At 38.4% G+C, this 13,367-nt stretch overlaps 1 protein-coding gene across 1 annotated transcript; it reads left to right on the plus strand.

The window, feature by feature from the left end:
• Positions 1–3,934: 3,934 nt before the first annotated feature.
• AICDA (activation induced cytidine deaminase) lies at positions 3,935–13,269 on the plus strand. Its single transcript, XM_019713475.2, has 5 exons — positions 3,935–4,073; positions 8,526–8,673; positions 10,599–10,869; positions 11,179–11,294; positions 11,712–13,269. The coding sequence occupies exons 1-5, from the start codon at positions 3,958–3,960 to the stop codon at positions 11,763–11,765; spliced, it is 705 nt and encodes a 234-aa protein (XP_019569034.2). The 5' UTR covers positions 3,935–3,957; the 3' UTR covers positions 11,766–13,269.
• The last annotated feature ends 98 nt before the right edge of the window (positions 13,270–13,367 follow it).

Here is a 13,367-nt window from a genome sequence, read left to right on the forward strand (position 1 = left end):
GTGGCCAGATGGCTCAATTGGTTATAGCACGAGCTCTCAACAACAAGGTCACCGGTTCAATTATGATAGGCTGCGTCCCCTGCAACTAAAGATTGAAAATGGCAACTGGAGTTGGAGCTGAGCTGCGCCCTCCACAATTAGATTGAAGGACAACTACTTGGAGTTGATGGGCCCTGGAGAAAAACACTATCCCCTAATATTCCCCAATAAAATTTATAAAAATAAAAATAAATAAATAAATAAAAGAGGTATATACGTACAATGGAATATCATTCAACCATAGAAAGGAATTAAGTTCTGGTACATATTATACCACGGATGAATCTTGAAAATGTTATGCAAAGTGAAATAAGCCAGACACAGAAGGACAAATACTTATAAAATTGGCAAATTCATAGAGACAAAAAGTAGATTAGAGGTTACCATGGGCTGGGAAAAGGAGGGAATGGTGATTAATGGTTGCAGAATTTCTTTTGGGGATGAAAAGATTTTGGAAATACATAATGGTGTTGGCTGCACAGCATTGAATGTAATTAACGCCACTGAATTATACACTTAAACAAGCGTGGAATCACAAAAAAACAAAAACAAACCAAACTCAAACCAAATAAAAAAGAAGCATGTGGCTAAGCAATGGGCCAGTTTTTTTTATTTCTGGCTGGAACAAAGGGGCATAATTTAAAGAGAATATGAAAGAAGAACTAATACAGCTTTGCATAGTCATGTGACATACAAACTGCAATATCAGTGTGGGAGCTTCTCACTGGGGCAGTTGGGAATTTTTTATTTTCTATTTTTTTGGATTTAGAAATGGTACCATCTCTGAGAATTAAAATTTATCTTTTGGAAGAGTGTGTGTGTGTGTGTGTGTGTGTGTGTGTGTGTGTGTGTTATTCTCTGGACAATTGGATGAAAATATGGTAATGTCCAGAGACAACTTAAAAGGATCAGATTTCACATGTCTATACCCCACTGTGGCTTCTGCAGAAGAAGTCTCCTTCCCTCCTTCCCTCATCCATCTATTCTGTGGAATTGAGTACCAAAGGTGACTACCATCTATTGTCTTTCTGGCACCCTGCAGAATTTTTTTCAGAAATAATTAAGACTTGGAGACATTAATGTCTAGAGAGGAAGCATAGGTCCTTGGGTGAGAATAATCCATGAGAATATAAGGCAGTGCTCCCCTGTGGAAACTGGAAAAACAGGCTTTATAACAGAGTAGACTCAAGGACGGGAACAAGGTTAGGAATGGGTTGTGGTCATGAGCAGGGCCCCTGTGAAGAGTTTAATTTTGGGGAAATTTTCTCTTAAAGTATAATAAAAGCCATAATAAACCTATTAATGTATGACTTCTCTCACATGCATTAATTCCCTTTGGTTTCTCTAACGCCTCAGTAAAATCTGCTGTATCTTTACAATTTGTTGTGGTTGTGTTGGAGTAAAGTGAGAGATCTCATGGTAAAGACAAGTGAGGCTTGCCCACATTAAATTCACTCCCTCCTACAGAACCCTTGGGAGTAAACTAGCATCATGCCATCCTTGTCTGGGGACCCACAGTGAAGCTAAGAGGAATATGCAATTCATAGGATCAGTGACCATGAGCACAACTCAGGAGTACACAAGAGACTTTGTCCCTACCACCAGCTTCCTAAGTATGCTTACTGTGTATTTAAAGTGATTAGCACAATGCCTAACCATAACAAACACTCAAAACTCTTAGCTGTTACTTGGATAAACCTACTTTAGAAATTTTCCTTAATGTCCTTGGATCAGTGGGGTGAGGAGAGAAAGGATAGAGCAAATAGGGAACTCTAAACATCTCTGATTTAACAAAGGGTGAAATTAGAAAATTTCTACTTGGGGCGTGGAATGCTAAGAAGCACCAGCGAACACTCTTTCTTCAACAACCCAATCATCAAAGAATCTTCGACTGAGAAGGGAGATAAGAGGTTGTCTATTACCATCTCCCAACCAGTAGTCCTTTCACTGAATCCCTGGGCCAGTCAGGTCTCTTGTTATGTGATGTGTACTTTTCTTTCACATCAAACATCAGTTTTAATTATATATTTACATGTTCAGTTATTTGAATGATGTGTCTTTCCCACTTGACTGTAAGTTCCATGAGATCCTCGTTGATTCATTCAATAATATTTTTCAGGGTCTGCTACATGCCAACATGCCAACATTGTGTATCACTATGGGGGGGAAAAATCAGACAAAAATCCCCCTCATCATGGACCTAAGATTCAATGAAGAACATAGACAATCGTGTTATTTTAGGTAATAAATGCTAAATACAAATACAAACTAGGAAAGGGGAAAGTGTTTGGATGGTGAAATATGTTGAAATTTTCGATATGGTCACTAGGAAAAGCCTCAACTACAAGAAAGTATTTGCGTAAAGAAATAAAAAATTAAGAGATCAAGCCATAACTCTATATAGGGAAAGAACATACCAGACAGAGGATCCAGCAAGTTTAAAGGCAGAGGCAGGAACATGTGTTCTTCGCGCAAGCAAGGAAGAAAGTCAAAGATGATAAGGTCAGACAGGTAAAGCAGGAGCGGATGGTATAGGGTCTATGAGCCACTGTAAGGATGTTGACTATTATTGAGTCACAGAGAGTTTTGACATGATCTAAAATGTTTTTGAAAGGATTACTCTAATTCCTGTGTGGAGAATAAACTGTAATTGAATAAAGGTGGAAGCAGGAAGACAGGTGGGTGGAAGCAGGAAGACCAGGTGGGAGGCTAAATGCCATAATGCAGTCTACTTGGATGTGGAGGTGGTAAAAGTGGTCCATTTCCTGGATTTACTTTGTAAGCAGAGCTCACAGGATTTGCTAATGGATTGGGCATGGGACTTAAAAGGAAGAGAGCAATCAAGGAAGACTGCCAGGTTGGCCTGCGCAGTGGGACGAATGACACTGTTATTGAGGTAGGGAAGATGACAAGAGGAGCAGGTTATGTGTTGGGAGAAAGAGCAAGTGCTCAGTTTTAGGCATGTTTAAGATGCCAGTCAAACATCCAAATGGAGACACTGAGGCAGAAGTTGGATACATTTGCCTTGAATTGAAGACTATAGATTTGGGCATCATCAATGTATAGATGGCATTTAACGTCTTGAGGTAGGTAGAGAGCATGGACTCTAGCTTCTCTGCTCACCACTGTATCCTCAGTGCCTGGCACAGTTTCTATCATGTAGCATTAAGGCTCTATTGAATGAATCAATAGAATGCGTAAGGAGTGAGATGGGAGAGAATCAAAATCTTTAATAGACTGCATTGTATGAGGACAGGAACTTAAAGCCTCTTCTTTAAAAGCCCAACTTGTTTTCCAAGTTCAATGCAGTCATTGAGATGCTGATTCTGTCTGATGAAACATTCTTTTTTCACTGTTTGAGATGCTGCTACTTCTGACTTCAATTTAATACATGGCTTTTGTGGAAAAGACGGTTTATGCAAAAATTGCTCTTTGGTGTAATCATGTAGTCTTCTGGCAATTCTTGTAACATGATCAGAAAGAAAAAAAACCAGTGGTTTGGGAGGCAAAATTTCTGTTTTTGTGCTGGTCTCTATTGAGATTCATTCAGAGATTGTCTAAACAAGGGAATAGATGCTTTTAGCTCTGGGAACACAAGATAGTATTTAAATGAACATTACTATTATGCTTTTAAAATTAAAGATATTATTTGCTACCAAGATTACAGCTGACACAGTGTCTATTGCTACAGTCTCCCGATCTTTGTTACCTGTGGAGCATGGTCTGGATTTTCAGAGAAGCAGCCCTCAAGGAACCTGTACATTAAGCAGAGGGCCCTCAATCATTTTCATCCATGTGACTCTGCCATTGACAACCCCACCCATCGTCACTGGACCCAAACAGGAGGAAGGCCATTGGGGTACCTGAGGGTGGTGATGCTGTGGGAGGAGGAGCCCAAAAGGGTAAGCTCAAATTTGAATGTGTGGGGCCAATGCACTGTCAGTCAGTGAAGCAGCTGGGCTTGAAGCAAGCCTTTCCTTGGCCTCATACTTGCAGGGAGCCACGAAAGACACTCTGGATTCCACTATGGACAGGTAAAGAGGCAGTCTCCTCATGGGTGGCTGCACTGGCTTTTCTCTCAGAGAAAATCTGAGGAATGACATACCTACCCCTTTCTCTTCTATAACTATCTGATTCACAAGATCTGCTTGGTCAAGATGCACATTTATTTCTCTGGATCTGTCTCATCTTCTGTGCAGATCTTACATGCTGTCTACTTAGTTCTCTCTTTCTCTCTCTTTTCCATATTTATACGAACATATATGTACCGTGTATTGACTTGTACTGAGATTTGTACTGCCGTTAGATCTAGTTTGTGGTAATAATATTAACACAGCAAATGTTTAGAGACTCAGATCATGACAAGGAAATAGCAATACTATACTAAAAACAGTAGTGGTGATTGTAATAATAATTTTATAAATACGCAACTATAAAAAGCACATGAAGATAAACTTACCTAGGGAGATTTTACTGAATAATTTAGTTACATAGTAAGGAAATTATTTCATTAAATGCCAGTATTCAAAATAAATTGCTTGAAAGTCACTATCACTGTGTCTGTCATAAGGAGAAAAATTTAGTCAAGCAAGTTATTTAATGTTATAGGTCCAATTGTTAAGCAGTTAATGGTGTTTTTCTTATTTACCTAGAAATTTCAATTTCTTTAGACATGGCTGGACTTACTTCTTAAATGTGTATTCTGGAAGATTTTCACAATGTCTTCACATGCAGTTTATGTCACTTAAGTTACTATCACAGAACTTATTTTATTCCTGCTTATGATTACTACAAATTTATGAGAATGATACCTGATTTATATACATTATCTCAATTTAATTCTTTTACAAAGAATTTACACTTACAGAGTTAAGATTTTTAATGGTAGAGTAAGTGTTCTTCAGGAAATGTTCTTGAGGGCAAAAATGTCAAATGTCTGCTCTGTTTCAATAAAATTTTGAAAACTAAAGTATAAGTCAGAGGTAAAGGGCTCAGTGGAGATACTTGTATAATAAAATGTAAAACAGTGGTAAAAATCAGTAGTGGAAATTCAGAGAAAGTCAAATAAAAAAGAAGGAAAGATGCAATTCAACAGGAGAAAAAGGGAAATGTATGATTATCATTAAGGAAAATAATACCTGCAGAACTCATTAGTGATGGCACCCGGCAGGAGAGGTTGATTTTATCACAATTATTTTTAACCCATTTGTCTCTGGTTTGCATTGCTGGGGATGCAACTAGTGTTCTGCCTCAGGGAGCACAGCTGTCCAGACAGCTGTCAACCTGTGCGCCTGAAAACTGCCTCTTCAAAGTCCTTTGTACCCAGAAGAAAACCCAACAGAAGAACAAGGTGCTAGCAATAGGCATCTAGAAGTGATGGATCAAGACAGTTAATTAACAAGTCACAGTCATGCAATTCACTTCACTGTGACTAGTAACTTTTGACAGAAACAGTAAAGAACTATTGTATTTTCATGTGGAGTAGGAAGCAAAAGTCCATCTGAATTCCTTTACCTATGTCATGTCATTTTCTATAATTTTCAGAACACATTTTCTTCCTCATGGTAACAAGACCTGCCACACCCCCTGCTGTGCTTGATATAGTTAACCCTGCCCGCCCTTTATCATCCATGTAGTCCAGAGAGTAGGTTAAATGTAAAGGAGAGTCATTGGTACTGAGATGATGCTAAATCTGTTTAAAACTGACTGGGCCCCAAAGAGAGATTTTTTTTTTTTTCTTTCTCTTCAGTATTTACTAAATACTTATTATATATTCAACTTACATATGCTATGGGCTATTATACGCTAAGTATGTAACCATAATAAAAGTAACGGTGGTAGTAGTACTATGGTGATTACCATATGAAATTACTATTATTTTAAAGTAAAGCCAATTATTATTAGATCTTTGTTAGCATCCATTTCAGATTCCTGCCAAATATGCATGTTTAATTCTAAAATAATATGGTTGGCTAATTTTTATATTGTCTGACACACATAATATGTATATTGGTGATAAATCTCTGCCACAGGATTGAAAGTGTATTCATGTGTGTAAAGCAAGACATTTAAATTGAGACAGCTATAAAAAGTTCTTGTCCTCGCTTATCTTCTTAATAAGGTTGACATTTAGATACTTAACTTTTAAATTCAGGGTCTACCACATGTATACAGTATTAAAATATCAATCCTCAACATATGTCCATGCAAAGACTGGTACATAAATGTTCACAGGAGCTTTATTCACAATAAAGTGACATGTGGAAATAGTCCACATGTCCATCAACAGGTGAATGAATAAACAAAATGCGCTATGCCCATGCAATGGAATACCACTGTGCAGTAATAGGGAACAAACTACTGATACAAGCAACATCATGAATAAATTTCAAAGTCATTATGCTAAGTGAAACAAGTCAGATACAAAGAAAGAGATGATGCATGATTTATATGAAACCCTGGGAAATGAGAAGTAATTTACAGTTACAGAAAGCAAATTAATGGTCGCCTGGGGTGGGGAGGGGAAGAACTGACTGAAAAGGTGAGAACTTTGGGGGAGGGGTGCCCTGGCAATGTTCTGTATCCTGATTGTGGTAGCAGTTTTGGGTGTTTACATTTGCCAGTACTCATAGAACTGTACAATTTAAATGGCTGAAGTATGTAAATTACACCTCAATGTAAAAAAAAAGTGAAAAAAGTTTCAATTCTCTTACCAGCAAACCGTATTCAAATCCTTGACGAGGTGTTTATTTTTACAAATTCTTTTCATTTCTGCCAAGTGCCATTAGGTGGCAACATTATTTTCACAAATTGGATAAATACATTTCTGGAAAGGACTAGGGACAAAAACCAGAGACACTATTGGTGCTTTGGGACCAACCACAAGGTGTAGCTTATGTTATGTTCCCAACAGCAAAGAAACTTGAGTCAGCAGAGAGTATTTCAACAAATTCAAATCCACGTAGAGCTTATGATATGCAAGATACTGTGCCAGGAGCTAGGAAACACCAAGCAAGAAGACCAGTCCCTGCATGTGAATATACCATAGTATTTAGATTACACTGCCGAGTTAAAAGAGCAGAACACCAAATTATATGAGATCTGTATAATCAAAATCAGGTAAATATATGCTTATAAAAAGACTAGAAGGAAAAACATAATTTTAACAGTAATTGTCATTAGGCACTATGTTTAATTATTAGATGCTGACTGATATTCCAAATGTTAAATTTTTTTAATATTTTAAATTTTATAACTTTCTACTTTTTCGTAGTATTCAAGTTGACAACAGTCAAGTATTGCTCTTAAACTTTTAAAAAATATATTCTTCATAAAGTGACACTTTCTGCCTCAAAACACAGAAAGTCTAACCAGAGAGACAGAGGTATCAGCAATCAATTGATAACAAAGGAGAAAGTCTTTGATAGGGATAAGCTGGAGAACAAACAATGGGAAAATACAAGAGGGGTTTTGGTTGCTGTTATTTCGATTTTTGCCTGGTACATTTGGGATAGTGGTGGTGGGAAAGGCCTTACTAGGAGAATTGAAACTGTGGTTAGGCTTTGAAAGATGTGTAGGTTTTGCCCTGTGGAAAAAGGTAGGGAAGCACTTAGTCAGGGGAAGTGCCATCAGCAAGATGCCTGGAAAGAAAAAGGAAAGAGGACTAGTGACAGGGGCCTGCTGCAGAGGGGGCCTAAGTGATGGAAAAGGGGGGAAAGTACCAGGAAAGAAGGCAGAGATGTAAATTGATGTCCAAATGTAAAAACTGGCCTAAATACCACATCAAAGAATTTGGAGTTTATCCTGTAGGCAGAACAGAATCGTTAGGAGCATGGGAAAGACATGGTCACATCTGGATTTTGGCGAGATCACTCTAGTATAGCTTGGATAGCTTAGATTGAAACAGAAAACAGGATAGAGCAGGTACAAATTCAAGAGATATTTGGAGGTTTGAGTCAATAAATTTAGAGTACTAAATAAATATGAGGAGTGAAAAAGAATCAAAGATGGTCCCACGCTTTTGGCCTGGCTACCTGAGATGGAAAAGTCAGGAGGACAGGCAGGGCAGTCTCATGACAGGGCAGTTTAGGAATAAAATTTTTGACCATATTGAGTTTGAAGTACACATTGGGCATTTAGGTAGAGATTGCCGGGGAAACCTGAAAAAATATAATTATGGGACTGAGGAACAAGTTTGTCATTCCAAGTTATCAACATCTAGAAGAGAGCTGAGGGAGGAGACTGTCCTGTGAGTTTGTATGGCTTTGGGGTTCTTGCTATCTCTCAATTGGTCTTAAATATAAGCATCAAAAGGCTTTATAATGGATTCCAAGCTCAGTAGGTCTTAGGCTTCCAGCAAAGGAAGCAAGAATATCTTTTCTGGTTTGGCCCAAGTAATTATAGATTTAAAAACAACTGAAGGAAAGCCAGGAGTGACCAGAGAATGAGCTGTACTCCTACATTTTTCTTCCTCCTGTTACCCACAGCCTCCTGATGAAGCAGAGGAAGTTTCTTTACCATTTCAAAAACGTCCGCTGGGCTAAGGGTCGGCATGAGACCTACTTGTGCTATGTGGTGAAACGGCGAGACAGTGCCACCTCCTTTTCATTGGACTTTGGTTACCTTCGAAACAAGGTATCAATTAATATTTGCTTCTGAGGCAATTAAAAGCTAAACCGTGGGCACTTTTAGAGCCCCCTACCTGCTGATGGTACTACTTTCAACCTGTTTTGCATTTGTCCTCACTAGATTCCTCAAATTTTAAAAAATATTTTACATGTCAAATCAATCATAATAGATACACCCCAAAGGATGTCATTCAATGTCCTCCCCATCATGCTGGGCACATTAATGCCACACTTCGCTTCAATGCCAAGAATAACTGCTCCCAAACTTTCCTCCACTTTCCCCAGCATCTGAATTGCCTTTGAAATTAAGGAAGAAATCAGAGGTAAGAGCCTTTTGATTTGGGGAGAATATAATCAAATCATTCAAGCTAAATTTTAAATGTGAAAAATAAGTTGTGTCTCTAGAATGTTTGAAAATTAAGGAAGAAAAATTTAGGAAACATGAACAATGACTCAGTGCTGTTTTCCCAACAATTTCTGTTCCCTCTGTCTCACATAGAGCATAGGCCAGTGAGTACGTTCAGCATGGCAAGATCCAGAAAACTCAGTGTGTTGCCATGTATTATGTACTCCCGTGTGTAATGTGCACCCATGTTTTTGGCCCAAACTTTCAGGGGGAAAAAAATCTTTCGTTATAGTTTTTTAATTCCAGTTTGTATTTGTTTATATTTAGGTACTTGTTTTTTGTATTATAAAGAAACTTTAGCATTTATTTACTTATTATTGCACTTTTAACTCAAAAGCATAAATAAAAGAATTGAAAACATTTATATAGAGATGGAATTAGTACTACCCATGTGCGATGCGCATCCTTATTTTTCCTTCACAAATTTGGACAAAAAAAGTGTGCATTATACACGGCAAAATATGGTAAATCAATCTCTCAGCAGCGGAGATCAGAAAATTGCATTTCCAAGAAACTTTTTCACCAAAATCCAAATGGGTTGACATAAGCTTCTGCTAATGGATATTTCCTCTCTCATAACATGCAGTGACATCTGGTCTCGAAGAACCCATGGGTGGAATGACATCATCTAGCTCCTTGTTTAGTGCTTATTTTACTATTCAGTTTTCTTTGCCTCCCTTCCTATTATGTAAATTATCTCACTGTAATTGTTTTACATCCTAATCTCTTTCCTATTTGGTGATATGACACATTCCAACTATAGAAGGCTTTGCTGTTACCAACCCTTTACTTCCCTCTCATGTAATGAGGACAATACCAGCCTATTTTACTGATAAGATTAGAAGATCGAGAATTGGGTAACTTGTTTAAGTCACAGGAGGGGTGATGCCAGGAAATGGAACCCAGGTCTTCAGATTCTGGGACCCAGGACTTCTCTGCAGTACTAAGTGGACTTGCTATATCTCACTATTGCGATTATTACTACAATCACAGGGCTCATACAATGAGCAAACACATTATTTAATTGCTCTCAGTCCATAGCAGTCCCTACTGCCTCTCCTACAACACTGACCTGTGGGCTTCACAAAAATCTATCTTACTCTTCCAGCCCTCCCAACCATAAATTTCCCTACCTCCACCTAGTGGTATATTTCTACAATGTTGCATCACCAAGTACTTACAAGCCAATTTCCTTCCCCTCAAAGACGCAAAAAGTAACTTCACTAACAAATCCAATCTCTACTGAGATCATGTGATGCTACTCCAGCTAAATGCAACTCATTTCATCCTCCCCATTCCTCAGACTATCCATAGCCTTTCTCCACTCTTCAGGGCCTAGGGTGCAAGCGTTCTGGCTCAGCAGTGCTCTTTCCCCCAGTTGCTTAACCTTTCAGTAACTTAAGGACAAAACTACAGCCACCCCAAAAAAGATCATTGTGGGAGGGAGATGGGTTAATGACTGCAAAGCTACCAGCACCGCAACAGAGGCCAGTAAACATCTGCTGAGTTCGGTGCTCCCTCCCCAGTCAGGTTGCCACGTGGAATTGCTCTTCCTTCGCTACATCTCCGACTGGGACCTGGACCCTGGCCGGTGCTACCGTGTCACCTGGTTCACCTCTTGGAGTCCCTGCTACGACTGTGCCCGGCACGTGGCTAACTTTCTAAAAGGGAACCCCAATCTCAGCCTGAGGATCTTCACCGCGCGCCTCTACTTCTGCGAGGACCGCAAGGCTGAGCCCGAGGGGCTGCGGCGGCTGCACCGCGCTGGGGTCCAAATCGCCATCATGACCTTCAAAGGTGCGAAGGAACCTTTCTTCTCAGACTCAGGGTAGCAGCTCTCACTTGGGATTGCAATCCAGAATACTAGGAGTCAGAGGAGAAACCCGACGGGAGGGGTGGGGGGGTAAGAGAACTATATAAGCGTTCTAGTTCACCTTTGGAGCCCAAAATTATCAACTAGAATTGGAGGAAAATTAATGGGGTTGGGCACATGGCCTTGGGAGAAATTATTATAGAATTAAAAAGCGTCAGGGGCTAGGGATTTCTTTCTTTCCTCTTGATTTGGGATCTAAGCGATCTTCTACTCCCTCCCCTCTTCTTTTAAAGATTATTTTTATTGCTGGAATACTTTTGTGGAAAATCGTGAACGAACTTTCAAAGCCTGGGAGGGGCTGCACGAAAATTCAGTTCGTCTATCCAGACAGCTTCGACGCATCCTTTTGGTAAGGGCTCCTTTGCTTATTTTCTTTCTCTCTCCCAAGTCGTCTCCTCCTGGAGTTACTTACATTTTCTTTTCTTATATTTCTGACGTTTTCATATATGTATATATGTTTGTGTGTTTATCACTCTCTCATCTTCCTCTGGCGAAAACCTTATTTTCTATTTGTATTTTTTTGTTGTCATTTCTCCTACAATTGAGTTTATGCTGTTGTTTCACAATTCAGTGCCTTCGGCTAAGATTCCTTCCCCCTCATCCCGCCTCACATGACTTCGTTCTGTTAGCCGTTCCTCAGGATGTATTCCCCTCCTGGTAGAATTCCTTCCTTTCCTCTTCCGATCTCCTCTTTCTCCTCCTTCCTAACTTACCTTCTTCCAAAATGCTACAGTCATCCACTCAATTTATTTCTCTTTCTCCACAGCCCCTATATGAGGTTGATGACTTACGAGATGCATTTCGTACTTTGGGACTTTGATACCGACCTTCAAGAATGTCACTTACAATGAAATATCTCTGAAGATAGTGGGTGAAAGAAGGATCCTTCAAGAATTGTTTTTTCTTCAGCTCTCAATTTCTTAAGAGTTTAAAGAAATAATATTCATATATATGACTTTAAAAAGATGTATGTCTTGAAAAGAGAGAAGGAACACAGGCCCGGCAGGGTGATACTGAACTGGTACAGTTTTTAACGCAACAATGTCCCCTACTGGGAAACGACAGAACTGCAGGGTCTGGGAGCAGGGAGAAAGCAGAAGGTAAATCCTTAACAGCAAGGTGGGAGGATCGTGTTTTCATAATCTGTGTCCTTTTTTATTTGACTCATTCTGAGTTTTCGATGGTATCAGTGATAAATTTTTCTCTTTCCCTTTGGGGTTCACTTTCAAGTGAATAAACTTCTATCACGTCATGATCTATGGAAACTCCTAATGAGAGAATCTGAATAATTGTAACTCCAAACCATCTCTTCAAAGCATTACTATCCAAGCATGTGCTATATGTTTTAATTATCTGAGGCATGTGTTTATGTTTGTACCTAAAAGCATTTCCTCTTAATATGGAATATGCATGGTCACCTTCAGGCTGCTTTGTAATAAAGAATATGAGGACTGTGAAGATGACACCTAAAATGAGTTGGTGTTTCCAGTAACAAATCTGGAAGCAGTCCATAGTTTAGAAACCACACTAAAACTTTACATATGATAATTAATGAATGCTTAGAAGGGAGTGGCTTGAATATTGAGAAGAGAAAATTCTGTTCTCTGCTATGGGTTTTTAACCTCAGCAGTGTCAACCAGGTCACAATTTTCTACTTTTTGTATGTACATGATGCTTCTCTCAAAGAAATGCTCACTATATAAGAGAGTGTAACAGGAGAGAATAGTATTTGGGAGTGAAGGATGACAGAACATTGCAAGGAAATAAGATTTTATCCAGCAAAATGTAGGGCGCCAACATGGCAGAGTTCCTATTTGTCCCTTACAACTATCCTTGACTGTGAAAAAAATATTTAGAATAACCATATCACTGTACACTTATTACCCAGCAAACCTTGCAATACAGATAAGCAGATCCATAGGGAAAGTTGAATGCACAACTATATTGTTTTAATCTTATTGTATATAAATTTGTGAAAGAGTTAAATATTAAAAATCCTTATTTTGTGTATCCATTCATATTTTATATTATGCTATATAGTATCTAATATTCTTGTTATTGTAATTTCCTTTTCAGATATATTGAAATGGATTCCTTAATGTCTCATAAATTTATACCTTTAGAAATGATTCTAATAATTAAGTACATAATTGTAACATAGTCTAACATTGTCATAATATTGCTATGAAACCATTCCCTTAATTTTTAGTAAATTTTTCCCACAGGAAATTTAATTCTAGCTCATTTCGATCAACTGAATAAATGATAAATTATTTTGGAAGTTTTGGAGATAAGATGCTAAATAAAATTAATTCTAAAACTGATTTATAAAAAGTTACATTTAAAAAATCAGTATGATGGATTAGACTTGAGAGTCGAGAAATTAGCCCTTTCGTCTATGTTCAACTGATTTCTGACAAAG

Source organism: Rhinolophus sinicus, linkage group LG02 (assembly GCF_036562045.2).
Source record: "Rhinolophus sinicus isolate RSC01 linkage group LG02, ASM3656204v1, whole genome shotgun sequence".
NCBI lineage: Eukaryota > Metazoa > Chordata > Mammalia > Chiroptera > Rhinolophidae > Rhinolophus > Rhinolophus sinicus.

Excerpts from the sequence above, each read along its gene's own strand:
- AICDA (XM_019713475.2), top strand. The coding sequence starts at position 3,958 with ATGTGTGGGGCCAATGCACTGTCAGTCAGTGAAGCAGCTGGGCTTGAA. Across the intron at positions 4,074-8,525 it reads CTGGATTCCACTATGGACAG|CCTCCTGATGAAGCAGAGGA; the intron begins GTAAAGAGGCAG and ends TGTTACCCACAG. Across the intron at positions 11,295-11,711 it reads AGCTTCGACGCATCCTTTTG|CCCCTATATGAGGTTGATGA; the intron begins GTAAGGGCTCCT and ends CTTTCTCCACAG.